Source organism: Myxine glutinosa, chromosome 11 (assembly GCF_964187855.1).
Source record: "Myxine glutinosa chromosome 11, kmMyxGlut1.1, whole genome shotgun sequence".
Lineage (NCBI taxonomy): Eukaryota > Metazoa > Chordata > Myxini > Myxiniformes > Myxinidae > Myxine > Myxine glutinosa.
This window is the reverse complement of record NC_136271.1, coordinates 56800463-56819944: the sequence shown is the minus strand read 5'-3', so window position 1 is coordinate 56819944 and position 19482 is coordinate 56800463. Positions and strand designations below refer to the sequence as shown.

At 43.9% G+C, this 19482-nt stretch overlaps 1 protein-coding gene across 14 annotated transcripts in view; it reads left to right on the top strand.

Moving 5' to 3' along the window:
• The window catches only part of LOC137436697 (uncharacterized), a 258031-nt gene extending 238856 nt beyond the window's left edge, over positions 1–19175 (top strand). For 4 of the 14 annotated variants that reach the window (XM_078786696.1, XM_068130700.2, XM_068130698.2 and 1 more), the window contains 6 exons: positions 10290–10400; positions 10745–11174; positions 12421–12600; positions 14486–14588; positions 14748–14803; positions 18746–19175. In XM_078786696.1, coding sequence (XP_078642822.1) covers positions 10290–10400; positions 10745–11174; positions 12421–12600; positions 14486–14588; positions 14748–14803; positions 18746–18837 — 972 coding nt within the window. In that variant the 3' untranslated portion in view covers positions 18838–19175. Of the gene's footprint in view, positions 1–10289; positions 10401–10744; positions 11175–12130; positions 12154–12420; positions 12601–14485; positions 14589–14747; positions 14804–18745 lie in introns of all 14 variants that reach the window. The other 10 variants (XM_078786694.1, XM_078786693.1, XM_078786699.1 and 7 more) reach the window with 7 other exon arrangements.
• The last annotated feature ends 307 nt before the right edge of the window (positions 19176–19482 follow it).

Below are 19482 nucleotides of genomic sequence, written 5' to 3'. Positions count from 1 at the left end.
TGGAGAAAGTGGATCAGACTCGGCAACGGTTGCTCGAGTGAGATGTGCATGGAAGAAGTTTCGGGAATTGAGTGGCGTGCTGATGATGAAGGGAGTGTCGTTGAAGCTGAAGGGAAAGGTGTATGCTGCATGTGTGAGAAGTGTTATGATTTATGGGAGCGAGATGTGGGTAATCAACGTAGAGCAGCAACGAAGGTTGGAAAGGGTGGAAATGCGAATGGTTCGACGGATGTGCGGAGTATCGTTGAGAGAGAGGAAGACAAATGATGAATTGCGAAAGATGATGGGAATAGAGCCTGTGATTGATGCTGTGAAGAGGAACAGGTTGAGATGGTTTGGTCATGTGTTGAGGAAGGATGAAAGTGACTGGTTGAGAAGAGTGATGGAAATGAATGTAGAAGGAAGTAGAAGACGGGGAAGACCTAGAAAGACTTGGCTAAAGATGGTGGAAGAAGAAATGCGGGCAAGGGGGTTAACAAGGAGAGATGCAGAAAATAGGGCAAAATGGAGAAGATTGTCATGGGGACCGCAAGGCTAACCCCCGCTCTAGCAGGGAAAATGGCCTTTAAAATGCATGTTGTTGTTGTTGTGTGTAGCTCTCAAGGTGCCTGAGATATTGCCCAGATGAGAAAGAAATATATGTGATTAATAACGAAAATAAAGAAATAATAATTGTAAAATAATTAAATTATAAATCAATTGGCTAATAGAATACCTATACCACAACCGTTTCATCTGAATCTGTAACTTAAAAAAAAAAATTAATTCATTAATCGAATAATTAAATAATTAATAGATTAAGTGATTAATCAATAAATCAAAAACACCCTTTACAGCCAAATCAATTGGTCATTGTCATGTTCAAATATCAGCTTCCTAACTCAGACGGTGCCGAAAATATTGCCCAGATGAGAAAGGAAATAAATAAGTACTTAATTGATTGGTCTCGTGAGATCTGGAGACGACGTCACGGATTTTCGAAGCTCCACACGGTCTCCACGTTTTCAAAGTTAAGTCTGTTCACAATTGTATTTTGTCGAAACTGTATTTTATCTTTCGGTGTGTGAACCTATAATGTGTCCCTTGGTAGTTTCTCGGTGTTTATCTTTCATAAATTATTCGTTTCTGTTTGCCGTGCCGCGTGTGAGGCCTTGCAGCCTCAGGCTTCCCCCGTCGAATTTTGTTTCTTCCTTCGCTGGTTTTGCTAGGTTTTTTGATTTTCCCTTCTCCCCCAAACTTCACCGAACATCTACTCTTTGTCTAACGTTGTAACCCCCACCCTCCTCCCCCCCCCCCCAAAAAAAACAAACCAAAAAAAAACTTTTATTTCCTTTTCTCCTCGTGTGCTTTTGTCCCATCGTGTGCTTTTGCCTCTGTCCACGTGCGCTGTCCGCCCCGCCCCCATTATCGCCCTGCCTTCCACCTTTTGCCCTGTTCAAGTGACTCGTGGTTGTCCCTCTAGGCTCCCTCTCCCCATTGGTATTTTTGTGAATATAAGATTCCTCTTCACGGTTCTGTTTAAATATGTTTAAGCTTTCCCCTGGAATGTTTTATTCAGTCGTATATTATAACACGCTGTTTTTCTTCCTATTTAAAAGGCTCCTTTCAATTTCCTCTTCAACTCATTCCATTTCCAAAAAATATTCAATCTCTTATAATTCTTTCTCACGACATGCTCTAAATTCTCATTCATTCCACCCCTCCTCCATCGTTCTTAAACGGATCACTAACTTGAAAATGACAACAAACCTAATTTGTTATAAATGTTCATCTTTCATTAATCATCCACTTTCTAAACTCCCCCCTTGCCCCTCCCCTCCAAATCTCCCCCCTTGCCCCTCCCCTCCTAAACACCCCCCTTGCCCCTCCCCTCCTAAACTCCCCCCTTGCCCCTCCCCTCCAAATCTCCCCCCTTGCCCCTCCCCTCCAAATCTCCCCCCTTTCCCCTCCCCTCCTAAACTCCCTCCTTGCCCCTCCCCTCCTAAACTCCCCCCTTGCCCTTCCCCTCCTAAACTCCCCCCTTGCCCCTCCCATTCAAAACACCCCCCCCCCAACCCCTCCCCTTCAAATCTCCCCCCCAACCAATCCCTCCCAAATTCTCCCTCCTCCTTCTCAAAGCTGCATCCTCCCCACTTCGTCTCCCTTATATCTCATACCTCCACCTCCCCCAACCTTCCACTTTCCTCTTTCCCCCCTCAAACAACCCCTCACTGTGCCTCATCCCATCACCATCAAACCTTTCATCCTCCTCATCCTTCCCTTTCTTGTAACTCTTCTGTAATCTCTGACACACTATCAACTGCTCTTCCTACCTCCCCTCTCATCCTTCATCTGACCCTACCCCTCCCCTCCCCTGTCCTGCACCCGATGCCCCCCCTCACTCCTCATCAACGGTATGGACCTCAAACATCCGGGGCCTTTGCTCAAACCTGATTGATCTCTCCATTCAGGTTGCTTCTGACAATCCAGACTTGATCTGCTCAACAGAAACTTTCCTCCTTCAAGATGTCTCTGATTCCTTAATATCTCTTCCTGGTTACTCCCTCCTCCGGTACGATAGACCTGAGTCTCGTCCTGGTGGTGGGGTTGCTATCTTTATCAAAAACTCTCTTCCTCACTCTCCCTGCACTGCCCTCTCTCCACCTCACCCCCAGGAGTACCTCTGGCTACGGCTTCCTCTCCGCTCCCACCTTTTGTTCATATGTGTTCTGTACCGTCCTCCAAACAGTGATGACTCCATTTACATTTCGCTGTCGGACAACATGGACCAACTTCTATCAACTCATCCAAACTCTCTCTTCCTCATAGGTGGCGACTTCAACTGTCATCATGCCAGCTGGCTGGGTGTGGGTTCATCTCTCACCAGCCATGGCACCTCAGCAAAGGACTTCTGCGACTCATTTGGACTGACACAATCTGTCAATTTCCCGACCTGGATCTCAGTCAATGGAGTATCTGGACTTGGTTACGACTAACTTCCCTGCAAATGTCTGCTGCTCTTCTTCTGCTCCAATCGGTTCTTCTGATCATGTGCTTGTTAAAGTGGACATCTCTCTCTTTTTTTTCTTCTTTTTTTTTGTATACTGAATGGAGGCTCGTGAAAGAGCTCTGAAAGAGCTCTGGCCATTCTCAGAGAGCCTCCTCAGTGCCGACGAGTCTGGCATCTCACTCAGGCCGACTGGCACGGGCTGCAAGCAGCCATCAATCACCTGGATTGGTCTCCCATCTCTACTGCCTCTGACATCAATTCTTCCTGGGAATTCTTCCAAAGCAAACTGCTCTCTCTCATGCACAGATTTATCCCATCTCGTCTTCAGTTGTCTTACCCTTCCTCCCGTCCATGGTACACTGAATCTTGTGGTGAGGCAGTTACCATGAAACAAATAGCCTTTGCCTCTTGGAAGGCAAATCCAACTGAAGGAAATCTCAGTTCCTTCCACCAAGCTCGAAACAAGTGTATGTCTACCCTCAGGAGTGCCTGGAAGCACTATCTCTCCACACTCAAGATTGAACTCTCAAACCTGTCTCCTCCCTCCAAATCCTGGTGGCGTCTGGTCAAATCCGTTTCTGGTGTTTGTTTCCCCTCCATCCCCTCCCTTACCTCAAATGGCTACACAGTTGACACCGCACGTGACAAAGCCGAATGCCTCAACTCTGTGTTTGCCTCAAAATCTTGTGTCCCAAATCCATCTCTTTCTGTTCCCACCTTTTCCAGTCAAACCCAACTGCTCCTGGACTCTGTGTCCTTCTCTCCTGACAAGGTGGAGAAGTTTTTGTCAAACCTCGACTCTGCTTTGCAACTGGGCCAGACGGCATCAGCCCACCGGTCCTAAAATCCTGCTCTGCCGCTCTATCTCACCCTCTCTCTGTTCTTTTCACCCTCTCTTTTGCTCAAGGTCATCTGCCAGAATCTTGGAAATCAGCAAACATTACCGCTTTACACAAAAAAGGTGCAACAACAGTTCCTTGCAACTCCAGACCAATCAGCCTGCTTCCAATTATCAGCAAAGTCATAGAACCCATCATTGCTTCGGATATCAAATCCTTCCTCTTCTCCAATGGCTTGATCTCTGATCATCAATTTGGATTCAGACCAGCTCAGTCTACTCTGTACATGTTGCTTCTGCTGTCTCAACAATGGATGGAGGTCCTCAATGCCAAAAAGGAAATCAGAGCTGTCTCACTTGACATATCACGTGCCTTCGATACGGTCTGTCACCCAGCTCTGCTCACCAAACTCTCCTCCTATGGTATCCATGGAAATCTCCACTCATGGCTTGCGGACGTCCTCTCTGGTCATAGGCAACGTGTGGCCCTGAATGGATTTCTCTCATCTCCCCTTCCTGTTCTGGCTGGAGTTCCCCAAGGTAGCGTTCTGGGCCCTGTGCTATTTCTGGTCTTCATCAATGATCTCTCCGACTCTCTGGAAACTCCTCTCTATCTCTTTGCTGATTACTCCACTATCTGCCGCTCCATTCCTCATCCCTCAGATCGGCAGTCTGCAGCCTCCTCACTCTCTGCAGACCTGGACAAAATCACAGACTGGTCAAACAAGTGGAACATGTCTTTCAATCCTCACAAATCTCACACTCTTACAATGTCTCTCCGAAAGGACCGACTGGAAAACCCTCCCATCTACTTTCTCAACAATCCTCTCCATGAAGTTCTGTCGCTCAAGCTTTTGGGTCTCACTATCTGCCATGATCTTTCTTGGGAAAACCACATTTCCAAGCTGGCCTCCAAAGCCAGTCGCCGACTGGGCATCCTGCGTCATGCGAAGTCCTTCCTTGGCACACCTGAGCTCCTCACCACATACAAGGCTTTCATCGGCAGCTCAATGGAATACTGTTCCCCCCTCTGGGCTGGTGCTCCTGCCTCACACCTAGCTCGGCTTCACGCTGTTGAAACCAAAGCTTTCAGAATCATTGGAATCTCCTGCGATGAAGTTAACTCCGAGGGCCTTTCACTCACTCACCGCAGGCAGGTTGGTGGTCTTTCTGTCTTCTACCGACTCATCTCCGGCCTTACTCCCCCAGCTCTCTCTGTGCTCTGTCCCCCCAATATTCCTACAGGTCGCACAAGATCTGCCTGCAACCCTCTTATGATTAAACTGCCAAAATCTAGGCTCTCTACTCACCTTCACTCTTTCATTCCCCTTTTCTCCCGCCTCTGCAACAAACTCCCCCACTCCCTTCAATCCCACTCCTCCTTCAAGGTCTTTAAAACAGCTGTTCACCACCATCTCTTATCTTCCCCCATCCAAAACCTTGATCTTTTCTACCCACGCTAATTCAACCCAGATACATTTTTTTTTTTTTTTAAATTCCAACTTCTTTCCTGGAAGTCCTTGCAGTGTTCATATGTTTTATACCTCTCCCACCTCCCCCCAAGCCCTCCCCCTCCCACATTTCTACCAATGTCCCTGCTCTCAAATGTTGTGTTTGTGTCCTTCCCCCTCTCTCCCCATCTTGTCTACCGCTCCCCTTATTTTTTGTGTTTTATGTGTCGGTTTGACTTTTTGTGTGATTAATGTTAGCTCTTTCACGAGCCTCGATCTTGTATACAAAAAAAAATGAAAAAATAAAAAAGATTCATTGATAATAATTAAATAATTTATCAATTAATTGATTAATCCAAAAACAAAAAATACTGTTTTTGCAAAAGCACTAGCTGACTATTGTTCCCAAATTTCAGCTTCCTAGCTCAAAGGATTGCTGAGATATCGCCCGGACAAACAAACAAACAAACAAGAAGACGTCATGCAGAGCACGATACTTGCAAAATCTGCTCCTCCTCCCCCCCCCCCCCTCCCCAAAGGTTTCCATTGATCTAGTAAATTGTCCATTTCATGAAGATTAAAATTGATGATCTTGATCAAAGCTCGTGTCAATAGGATGAAAAGTGACGATTTTTCAGATGAAAATTGATGATTGTAGAAGTTTGACCTAGAGTTGATCTTTGACCTTTTGACCTCAAAAATAGTTTGTTTCCCAATTCAGTGAGGCACTATGCAAATGCTGTTTCAGGTCAATCCGATTAAAGATTGCGATTTTAGAAATTAGACCTCCAGATGACCTTTGACCTCAAAATCAATAATCTTCTCAAATGTGATGACCTCTACAACTTAGTGACGTTTCATGACGATCAGTTTAGAATTGTGACCTGTAGGTCGGTGAAAAACAAACAGACAGACAGATTTGTGTCTGTAACATAACATAAGACAGACAGAATGAAAAATCACTAATAGAGCGACACTTGGAAAAATAGAACAAAGTAGAATGGCACTCAGTGGAGCATCCTTTTAACCTCAAAAATAATTGGTGGTTGAATTCAGTGACCTGATATGCAAATCGGCTTCAAATTTTAAGTTAATCTGATGAAAATTGACAATTTTAGAAAATTGAAAAGGTTGTTGACCTTTGGCCTATGTTGACCTTAGGGCCTATGTTGCCCTCAAGAATAGTTGTTGGTTGAATGCAGTTAGCCGATATGAAAATCCGATTGAAATTTCAAGTCACAACAACAAACAACATGCATTTTAAGGCCATTTTCCCTGCTAGAGTGGGGGTTTGCCTTGCGGTCCCCATGACAATCTTCTCCATTTTGTCCTATTTTCTGCATCTCTCCTTGTTAACCCCCTTTCCCGCATTTCTTCTTCCACCATCTTTAGCCAAGTCTTTCCCGGTCTTCCCCGTCCTCTACATCCTTCTACATTCATTTCCATCACTCTTCTCAACCAGTCACTTTCATCCTTCCTCAACACATGACCAAACCATCTCAACCTGTTCCTCTTCACAGCATCAATCACAGGCTCTATTCCCATCATCTTTCGCAATTCATCATTTGTCTTCCTCTCTCTCAACGATACTCCGCACGTCCACTGAACCATTCGCATTTCCACCCTTTCCAGCCTTCGTTGCTGCTCTACGTTCATTACCCATGCCTCGCTCCCATAAATCATAACACTTCTCACACATGCAGCATACACCTTTCCCTTCAGCTTCAACAACACTCCCCTCCTCGTCAGCACGCCACTCAGTTCCCGAAACTTCTTCCATGCACATCTCACTCTAGCAACCGTTGCCGAGTCTGATCCACCTTCTCCATTCAGCATGTCTCCGAGGTAGAAAAAGGTTTTCACACCTTCCAGCTTCACGCCATCTCCAAGATCCAACTCAACATTTCCTCCATCTGCAGCTCCCTCTTTGCACACCTTACATTTGAATGTAGCTGCCACACTGGTTAATGACCCTCTCAGACCACTACATTTTTGATGAACCCACTCAGCGCACATTGTACATTGAATGGAGGTCACTCTGACACCCTTCCTGCACACAGCACATGGCCACTTCCCAGTTCTTTCCACCTCACCACATGCTTTACCACTTGCCATCACCTTCATCTTTCCTATATTCACCTTCAGACATTTTGACTTCATACAGTCCTTCCACTTATTCATCTTTTCCTTCTGTCCATCCCTACTTTCCGCAATCAACACCAGATCATCTGCATACAACAACTCCCACGGTAAACCCTCCTTTACGTTCTGAGCCGCTACAAATAGTAGTGGACTTAGAACCGACCCCTGATGCACTTCCACCTTCACCTCAAACTCACCACTGTTCCCGTCCTTCGTCCTTACAGCTGTGCGCGCTCTTTTGTACATTGCCATCACTACTCTGATCAACCATTCCTCCATTCCTAACTTCCTCAATGCCCATGTCAATACTTCACGTGGAACCCTATCGAATGCTTTCTCCAGATCAACAAACCCAAGAAACAACTTCTTCCTCTTCTCCATGTACTTCTCCTGCAACTGCCTCACAATAAAGAGCGCGTCTGTCGTCCTCTTCCTGGCATAAATCCAAACTGCATTTCGTCGATCTTAACCTTCTTCCTTATCCTCCTCTCCAACACCCTTTCCAATACCTTCATTCCATGCTCCAATAACTTTATCGCTCGGTACGAGCCACACTCCAGAGGGTCACCTTTCCCCTTGTATAGAGGGACAAGGGTACTCAGATCCAAATCCACTGGAATGCGGCCTTCTTTCACCACCAGATTACAGATCTCTGTCATTCTCTTGACACCCCAACTTCTTGCTGCCTTCAACATATCTCCCACAACTCCCGTCGGCCCTCCCGCTTTTCTACTCTTCATTGCTTTTCTCACTTCCTCAACTTCCTTCTCAGTTATCTTATCTGCCGGTCCTAAAACTGGGTTACTCTCTATGTTGTCATCCCATTCATTCTCTGTAATCAACAGCATTTCCATATATCTTTTCCATCTTCCTTTAATTCCATCTGGTTCCATAACGATTTGTCCCACTTCATCCTTCAAGCAACTCAACCCCATCACATCACACCTCTCTTTCGCTATCTGCTTTGCAATCCGGAATACCGCTCTCTGACCCTCTTCCGAATCCAAGCGTTCTCCGAACATTTTCCTACATGCCTCCTGCACCTTTGCTACCTCTTTCTTTGCAGCCCTCTTGGCTGCCTTATAACTTTCATGCTCTGCTTTTTCTGCTCCCGTACCCTTCGCCTTCTGCCACTCCTTGAACTTCTTCCTCTTCTCGTCAATCCTCTTTCCAACTTCGTCATCCCACCACCATATTTCCGAGTGCCTCGGTGGTCCTTTTGTCCATCGACATACCTCACCAACGGCTCCCAACAGACTATCTTTCATTGACATCCAACCACGGTCAAGCTCAACCACATCATCCTCTACGCTACTCAGCCTCTCTTTTAATGCCTCCCTTACTGTCACCTCTTTCAACCTCCCCACCTTCATTCTCGGTTGGTACTTCACCCGCTGAACTCTCCTCGCACCTTTCACCCTTACGTCACAGACAACCAAGTGGTGCTGTGAAACAGCCTCCTCCCCCGGGATCACCTTTGTGTCCTGAAGGTGCCCCCTATCTCACCTACGCACCATCAGGTAATCAACGGTTGTCGTCGACCCACCTGACGTGTATGTAACAAGCTTATTATCCTCTTTTTGGAACTGAGTATTACAAATCAACAAATCAGCTCCATCAGCAAACTCCAAAATCCTTTCACCTTCTCCATTTCTCACACCATATCCGTAACCCCCATGAACTCCCTCAAAACCGTCCATACTCCTTCCCACATGTCCATTTAGGTCTCCTCCTACCACAACAACTTCCTCATCTTTCACGTTTTCCATCAGCTTCTCTATCGCACACCAGAACTTGTCCTTCTCTTCATCGCTCCGACCAACCTGCGGAGCATATCCCGAGATGACGTTCACCAAGAGCTTTCCAATCATCATTTTCACTATCATCAACCTATCACTCACTCTAGTCACACTCACCACACTGTCTACAAACTCCTCAAAAAACAGGACACCAACACCATTCACGCCCTCCAGGCACCCTTGCCACACAAACTTGTATTTCTGTCCCTGCCTACCCTTCACCATTCTCACACCACTTCCCTTCCATCTCGTCTCTTGCACACAACATATTAAATTATGAATTTTTTTTATTTCTTACTTACAAAAATTACAAAAACGTACTTTTTCCACATACGAAATTTGCATTTATGTTTATTTAAATGATACAATGGACTACAAAATATAAATGTTTCATGATATTTGTTATATTATATCACCTTTATCTATCAATATTGTTGAAATGAAGATCAAATAGCTGTATGTTGAAATATGTTGAAAAAGTCAAAACTTTACATGGGGTGTACTTACTTTTTCACGTGACTGTATGTGATCAACACATACCTGACATTGACAGGAAATTGACAGGTATGTGATCAACATACCTGTCAATTTTTTTTTTTTTTTTTTTGCCAAGTTATGACAAATGAAACTGACCAATATACTTGAAAAATCTTCGATTTTGCAAGTAACAAACAAGAAAACAACCGGAGTGAAAAATGAGTACTCCCTTTCGGCGCGCGTCATCGCCAGGCCCCCTTCGGTGCCCGGCGATGACCTCATGCAGCGCCTGGGGATGGAATAGAAAAGGAGCGGTGTACAATAAATAAAAATAAATAAAAGCATCCCATCCTGTATTTATTTGGTTTGCAATGCAGTCAGGACCTCTGTCTTGATGAGTTAAGTTTGGGGGTGTTTCTCTAACAGGGAGTCAGATTCATTTTGGATAACGATGAAGCTCTTTTATTCATTCATATTGAAGAAATATTTGATGTATGGAAGTGAAATGTGGGCAATGCGGATCGCTGATGTAAAAATAATGGAAATGACTGAGATGAGAATGATACGATGAAGGAATTAATTGTCTCTGAAAGAAAGATGCCTCGCTCAGAAATCAGGAAGAGATTAAAAACCTCATGCTAGTGAAGAAGAACTTAGGAAGAGAAGACTTGATTGGAATGGTCATGCACCATGAAAGTTGGAAGGTGAGGATTTAACGAAAGCAATAAAATTGTGGTAGAAGGAAGAAAGCTGAAAGCACCTCCCAAAAAATCTGAATTGAAAATGTCAAGAAATATAATTATGGAATGTTGCGTTTGAAGAAAACTGATACAATGGATCGATCCGTATGGATCATTGACCAACCATCATATGCCATCATTGACCAACCCCCTGAAAAAGGGGGGAATGTCATAAAACATTTGTTGTTGTTGAAGAATAAACATTTGGAATAGTTTATAACTTGCTGAACTGTATTACCCTGTTCATGGAATGTTGTTTTCAATCGTAATACTGTATTTGTTTTCCTCTGTCCATTTGTAATCCTTAGGTAATGCTGATCCAGCCAATGTACCTGCGCTTCTTCCATGCAGTAATTACCTTGATGAGGGTATGGCAAGGGTCTCCAGATTGTTCCGACGACGATGATTCGTATTGCCCAAGATACATCTTGGAGGAGATGTTGATAGACAGAATCAAGAAGATCGCTGAAAGCTCATCGGAAGATGAAAGTAGTAACCCAACTACAAGTTCTTCTCAGAAGGAACAGGAACATGAGCAACTCAAGGATGAGCAAATCAAGCAGACGGCGGATACCAATAATACAGAAAAGCCAAAGGCAGAGACCCAGCGATGCAAGATCTCCAGAAAAACACTGAAAGCGAATGCATTTGCTGCAAAGAAACTGCACAGGATGAAGAAGAATGCACCCAAGATCGCGGACCCGGAGATGGAATACAATGCCAGCTTTTGTATTCGCGGTGAGTCGTTTGACTTTGCAAAACATTTTTCAATTTGGTTGTGAGAGTCCCGATTAAATGTGAGCACAATTATTTTCAATCGTGCGACGAATATCCTTGTTGTTATAATGAGACCCTCCCTGTGTACGTGGACTTCTTGAGCATGCGTATGTTTGAGCACACGTTTTATGCACGATTATTGTAGACTAGAAAATACCACCCGTCGCTTTGCTGATGGGAATACTAAGAGAGAGATGGGAGACAGAGAGAGAGGGGTGAGAGAGAGTGAGGGTAATTAGGGGGGGGGGGGTTGCGGAGGGGGGACATTTATTGACATAATTTATGCATATGATGTCAGCGTCACGTCAAAGGGGGTCAGGTGCTTCTTTTGTTAAATTTGATATTCCTGACTGCAAACCTTCTGATTGGTGATCACCAGGGCAGAGACGATGTGTTCTTATGGCAGGTGACACTTGTTGCTAACAGGTCGTGCAGCAAGCGCTGTGATGGGACTCGATCTGTGCCCTGCTGCCTCATCAAGTTAGGGGGTTCGATCTGTGTTTCTCACGAGCTTAGTATGATCACGAATACATGATTCAGCAGTATTTGGTCCTGATGCACCCACAACAAGGGCGAAATCTAGATGGACATCTCTGCTTTCGTTTATTCGTGATCATAGATCTTTAATATCAGTCTGAAAATACTTGATTGCCGTACGGATGCCTTCTAGTTTGGAGGTGATGTGTTGGCATAATTTATGCACATGACGTCGGCATCATGTCATTGGGTCAGTGGACTTCTTCTGTTAAATATACACACACATGTACACGGAGGCGGATACTTTGAGACCAGGGAGGGCCTTCTGAAACGCGCATATGGGGATAACAACCAACAGCACACACACACACTCACATTTATTATCATAGATTGGTTTTGAGTGTTTTTTTGACATTTGTTTGTGGACTTCTTTTTTGTAGGACAAGGGGATTACAAATCGAATGTGAGCATTTGCTCTTTGTTTTCTTTTTAGTCTTCCTTCTTCCTTTTTTCCCCCTTCTTCTTCCTGCTAGTTTCTATTTTGTGAATGTGAAACGCTTCAAAAACTGCCATTTGAAATCCTCCTCTTCTTCACTGAGTTTCCTTTTCATTTGAGCCCATTACAACATATGAAGTTTTTTTTATGTTCAAAGTAGTTTTAGGTCATGAAATCTTAGAAATTGGTGATTGTAGGACTTACTTACCTTGCCTTTTTTGTGTTACAATGAAGAAAAAAAAGAAACAAAAGACGAATCGACCAAACTTAAACGGGAACACGACTGCACCGCCGTGCCTCCTGAACCTTGTGCTGAACAGCTTGCCTTCCTTGAAGATTTCACAAAACCAGATTTCTACTTCCAACAAGCATCTCATCATGATGAAGACTTGACATTTGAATTCATGACCATGGGTAACTTTCAAACATCCAGTTCATTTTGCAGAATGGAAACATTCTACCAACCATATTCCTTTCACATTAAGACTATTTTAAGTGTTCATATTTGGACTCATCAATATGGAGCGCAACTTAATCGGCATGTTTTCGTGATCAACACCTGCTCACTTTGGGTGTAGGATGTCATCAATATAATTTGATGCAACTTCGAATCTCCCTATTACATGTGAAAAAAGAAAAACACGATTTTTATGCCTCCGCTCCCGAAGGTGGCCAGAGGCATTGTTTTTGGGTTGTCTGGCTGTCCAATTGGGACAAAACTTCCAGGGTAGCAGTGACACCCATGCAGAATGTTTTTTAAATGATAATTGTGATGTCATAGATGACGTGGTATGGCAGCCATTTGGATTAAACGCAAATAATTAAATTTTTATTTCTCAGAAACCATTGAATGGAAATATTTGAAACTTGGCACATTGTCAAGTACTATGTTTTAATCTAATTCCTTATCCTAAAAATCTGAAATTGCATGCACATGATCTATTACCCATTTTTATTGAAATATTAAGTTTATGACATCATAGGTCACATAGTTTGGCAGCCATGTTGGATATAACCTAAAACCTTAAAAAACATCTCCCAAACCAACAAATATTGATTGACTCGAAACTTTATGTGTGTCATTGACTGGGCATGGTGATTAAAAGGTGATCACAATAACATCATCGGTCATATGGTGTGGCAGCCATATTGGATTGAAGGAAATATTAAATAATTATATCTCTGAAACTGCTTACCCTATCGATGCAAAATTTTATAAATATCATCTAACACCACTGTTGCATATAGTTTGAAAATGATGATGTCGTAGGTCACGTGGTTTGGCAGCCATCTTGGATAGAAAAACGAACCTTATCCGATCAACACAAAACTTCACAAACGTGATCCCATACCCATACATGTGCAGAGTGTACATTTTTAAGGTCATATGTCACGTGGTATGGCAGCCATATTAGCTTGAAAGCCGATATTTTTTTAAATCCCTTCTCTGAAACCGTTTCACTGATCGATGTGAAACCTGTCATGGCTGGTGAAAATGTGATACTTGAAAACAGCTGAAGGGATTTAAATCAAGCTTGTTTATTTTTAGGACAGTGAACGAGGGCATCTACCTGTTGTGGTAATATGCGGAGGCATATTGGCGACACTGTCGCATTGCTCTAGTTGACCTTAAAACTATTGTCTGCCCGATAATACCCCTCTCTTCTTACCTCATCTTCCTCTCTTTGTCACTCACTAAACCCTCCTTAATCCCTTATGTTTCACAAAAGTATCTTGTTTAACCACTCCTCACCCCCACCTACATAAACAGTCTCTTTTCAGCATATGTAATATATAAATGTCTCCAAATGCCTTCTCATTTGCAAAAACATGTTTACCAATAACATCGTTGTGAAAATTGAAGTTCCACTTCATTCCACAAATTGAATCCATTGCTTATTCTGTATTGGAAGTGTTTTCTATTCTTCTTTCCCCTGCATTGCATCGCCGCAGCAACATTTTTCCAGGGGCATGGCTAATGTAATGCCTTATGTTTGCTTATGTTTACTTGTAATTTGTTCAGGCTGGATAGCTCGTCGTCTTTTCATGAAGAACAACTGGGCATCTTTAATGTCCACCACCTCGGGTTTGCAGATGGCATACCCAGTTTAACCTCCATCCGACATACGGCACACACATTGACGCATCGCCCTGCCTGAGAAACGTCGGGGCCACATTTTATAGCTGGGTCAGGATTCAAACATAATTCATGCTCAGGGGCGAGTGTACATACCTCAATGCTATCCTGCCAGCCACATTTGAGATGCGATTTTCGTTTTTTATTTTCTTTCCCCCACAGATGATGGCTGTGAAGTTGACCTTGCCGATGTGGTTAGGTTTCATGAGTGTACATCTTGTTTCGCCCTTGAGCAAACTCCAGATATGTTCAAGCAGTGCAAACGGTACATTTCCATCCTTTTAATTGATATTTAAAAAAATAATTTGTAAAACAACCTGTGCATATTTGTTTAATTACGACTCAGTATTTTCTTTATGTCTTTTTCTTTTCTTTCCAAACATAACTTTTTCAACTATTTTCCTCCCTTTTTCTGCTTGTTTAGGTGCGAAATGGAGCACTGGTTATTACCCAAGTATTACTGCAGTCAAAAATGCCAAGGTTAGTGTGTACGACATGACATGGCTGTGCCAAATACCATTGGAGCCCGTTTTGTTTTTGTTAATTTTTATATTTTTGGCGTTTGAGATTTTAATATCGGAGTTGGATTTGTTGGTTGTGAGAAAGCAACAGTTGTGGATGATGAAGAGGCAGAGGGAGAGCGTGTCACCATACAGCACAAACCTGTGGTGGTTGTTGAACGCATGCAGAAAAGGAGGGGGTGTTAATAGCAGGGGTCGGAAAGATGACAAGGTTGAGGTTAGAGCAGGGACAGCATTGCCGAAGAGGATGAGGGACAGGTATGAGGAACTTGGCGAAGCAGCCACAGATTTGGAGGTGGTGTGGAAGAATTTGGGCGAGGCAATTATGGGAATTGCAGACGTTTTGGGTGGAAGGACATCAGGAAAGGGTGCATTGTTTAGGGATAGAAATCAGGAATGGTGGATGAAGGAAATAGCGAGGTAGTTGGTGAAAAGGAGGTTTGGAAGAGGAAAGGGAAGATCAGGGATAAAGGGGGACAACCGGATGCAGAGTTGCTGCTGTATGCGCAAAAGAAGAAAGCACCAGGAGAGTGGTGGAGAAGACAAGGAATGATATGGAAGAGGAAGAGGAGGTTTACAACAAGTTGGAAGAGGATGGTGGGAGGAAGTTGATGTATAAATTGACTCTTGAGAGGGATGAGGATGAAGGAGGGAGTGGGGGGTGAGCAGTGATTAAGGATGGTGGTGGGAAACCAGTGCAGAGAGGGGGGCAGTATTGATGGTATGCGAGGGATATTTCAAGAAGTTGTTGAAACGGTGAGCTGGAGTTTGTTATGTGGAAGGGAAAGTGTTGGTAATTAAGATGACAAAGGAGGAGGTGCAGACAGAATTAAAGAGGATAAAGAAGCTAATATTACCAGGCAGTAATGAGGTACGTACAGTGATGTCAATTGCAGCGGGAGAAGTCAGAGTCAGTTGGATGAAGAAGCTTGTGAACGTATGTATGAGAGAGGGTTCCATTTCAGAGGATTGGAGGACAGGGCTGATTGTGCCGATATGGAATAGGAAGGGCGATGTTCAAGATCCGGGTAAGTACAGGGAGATTACGCTCCTAAGTCATCATGAATGCACTGAAGAGCATTTTGGAAGGGAGGATATGGAATAATGTGGAGATCGGTGAAGAGTCACAGGGGTTTAGGATGGGGAGGGGATGACGGATGGGATGTATGCACTGATATTGCTGGTGGAGTGGTTGGAAGAGCAAGGTGAAATGACATTGGGATTAGTGTATCTGGAGAAGGCCTACAACACTTTCCCGAGAGAGATGGTAGGACGACACTGAGATGGATGGGAGTGCTGCAAGCAGAAGTTAGGTTGGTGGAAGGGATGGACAAGGGAACAAACGGAAGAGTTTTGGTTGGTCCACGGATATCAGAGGAGTTCAGTATGAACATCAGTTTGAGACAGGGAAGCTCTCTCAGCCCACTCATGTTGATCATGGTGATGTAGCTGGTAAGCAGGATGGTGAATATGAGGGGTATTCTGAAGAGGATGTTGTATGCGGACGATCTGGCAGTTGTGGTCGAGAGTGGGCAGGAGATGCAGGAGGTACTGGGAGAGTGGAAGGAGGAATTTGATAAACATGGGCTGAAGATGATCATGGAGAAGACTGAGGTGATGTGGGTTGGGCAGCAGAGAAAAGAAATGAATATCAGGTTGGAGGGAATGGAGATCAGGCAGGAGGATAGGTCTGAGTATCTGGAGGGGGAGAACAATGACTGTGAATGGTAGGTTGGAGGCACAGGTGTGGAGAAGGATTCAGGTGCGTGCAAATGCGTGAAGGAGGATGGAGGAAATAATGGCAGACGAAAGATATCAAGGGAATTGAAAGGGAAAGTTCTGGTGTATTGTATAACACCGGCCGACCTTTACGGTCTGGAGATGGTGGCACTGACAGAGAGACAACAACAGAGGCAGCAGGGTTGCAAGAACAACTGCGTCAGGAGGATCGCGGGAGTGAAGAGGGTGGATGGGAAGGAGAATGGATGAACTGAGGGAGGACATTGGTGTGCAGATGAGCTTGACCGAGAGATTGGTAATAAGCCGGCTGAAATAGGCAGGACACTTGGTGTGGATGGGGGAAGAGAGAATGGCATAGAGAGCAGATAGTTTGATGGAGCAAGGCAGGAGGAAAAGAGGTAGATGACAGTTGAGATGGAAGACTGTGAGGATGGATATCAATGAGGTGGGGGTGGATGGATATCAATCAGGGTGGTTGGAGAGTGGAGAGAGCTGTATGGGAATAGAGGGAAGTGGAGGAGCATCATGGTCAGGGCAGGGTGGATTTCACCTATTGTAAAGGGTAGAGAATGAGAAGAAGAGGAAGTCACCCTTTATAAAGGGAGGAGGATAACAGGAGATAATCAGGTGTGTGGCCAGCATTTTAATACCAGGTGACCACTGTTATTAGGTGACCAGAGGAGAGAGCAGCACTCCATCAAGCTGCGGATGAAAGCTTTGTAAGTGGTGAGAAGCTCAGAAGTCCCAAGAAAGGACTTTGCACGATGGAGGATGCCCACTGCCCAGTCAGCGACTGGCTTTGGAGGCCAGCTTGGAAATGTGGTTTTCCCAGGAAAGATCATGGCAGATAGTGAGACCCAAAAGCTTGAGTGACAGAACTTCCTCGAGAGGATTGTTCAGAAAGTAGATGGGAGGGTTTTCCAGATGGTCTTTTCAGAGAAACAAAGTGAGAGTGTGAGATTTGTCAGGATTTAAAGACAAGTTCCACTTGTTTGACCAGTTTGTTATTTTATCCAGGTCTGCAGAGAGTGAAGAGGCTGCAGACTGCCGATCTGAGGGTTGAGATATGGAGTGGCAGAGAGTGAAGTCATCAGCAAAAAGATAGAGGATTTTCCAGAGGGTTAGAGAGACCATTTATGAAGATTAGAAAAAGCACAAGGCCCAGAACACTGCCTTGAGGAACTCCAGCCTGGACAGGAAGAGGAGATGAGAGAATTCCATTTAGAGCCACACTTTGACTACGACAGGAGAGGAATTCCACAAGTCATGCGTGGAGGTTACCATGGATCCATAGAAGGAGAGTTTGTTGAGCAGGGCAGGGCACGCAGGACCGTATTGAAAGCACGAGATATGTCAAGGGAGACTGCTATGATTTCCTGTTTGGCATTGAGGACCTCCATCCATTGTTGAGATAGCAGAAGCAGCATGTCGAGAGTAGAATGACCTGGTCTGAATCCAAATTGATGATCGGAGATCAAGCCATTGGAGAAGAAGAAGGAAAAGTTACACACAGAAAATTAGGGTCTACCCCCACCGTGACCTTACAAATTCCCCTTTCCCCCTACAATCTGCCCATGCACACTCGGAGGATAATCACTAGTTTTCAACTCATTCTATCTCGTGGTTGGGGATTGCATAGAAGACACACACACACACACACACACACACACACACACACACACACACAATATCATGATTGTTGTACCTCGTATCAATAAAATGCCTGGTGGTTATTTATTACCTCAAAGTGTATGTTTGATTATATAATTGAACATTAGGTGTTCACCACTCTTTACCTGTACACATTTTCTGTTTGTTTTTTTAGTGCTCTTAAGTGGTTGTTGTTGGTTGCATTTTGCTACCCATTCCAAGTTACCCTGAGTACATTAATTAGCATCATGCATAGACTTGATCAAGCATGGCAGTCAGATTGCTTCCTCCTTGCAAGTCATTAGTTAGCTAGATGGGTTTTCACCATCATTCTGATATCATAGTGATTCTCCTGAGAATAGCTCATTTTGCAGCAGGTTGGAATCAATTTCCTTAATACCGCAGAGTCAAATCGGATTTAAAACCAGGCCTTGTGGGATTGCAGTCCCACGTCCTCACCACGACACCATCAATGTGAGGATAATGAGTGTTTCTCACGCTTTGTTTACAGTTGGTGATTGGAGTTCCATACATCGGCAAGAGCACAAAGCGTTTAAGAATGACCACCTTGAACCAAGACGCCAAAATGTGTTCTGGCCGTAGACAACCAATGAGCTCCGTGTCTGAAAAAATACCTTCTTACTTCTTCTCAGGATTAACACATATCGAGGTTTCTGAACATTCTACTTGGTGCTTTACCACTTGTGTTCGTCATTCTATAGTCCTTTTTTTGTTCTTTTAGAACTTTCTCAGAAAAGTTTGTGTTTGTGAAAAAGAAAACTTTGTCAGAAAAAAAAACGTTTGTTCATGGTTTTCAGTGTTTTTTATTTTCATGTATAAATTATTCTGTACTTGTAATTACATTGTAAACTATATTGTCTTTCGGTCTTTGATAAGTTTTTGTTCAATTTTAGGGACAATAAACAACTTTCTCAACCAAATGATGACCGAAGTCATTAACTCTAACCACTGCAGGAAGGAAGGTAAAGCGAGGTTTCAGCCCTCTTCAGAGAGTGAGAAGCGAGAGAAAGTTTGGAATGAGAGAGAATAGGATAACTTTCTCTGTGTTGGACTGAGAAAATTCATTCATTTTTTGCACTGATGCAGACCGACTTGTAGTCGATAAGAAATAGTTTCCCATTGTTTAATTTATGGGCTGTTTAATTTAATTTCTATTTACTTTGACCTGGGGTAAAAATAAAAAGCAGATTGTTCAGGTTATGATTCTTTTATAGCACCTAATTCATT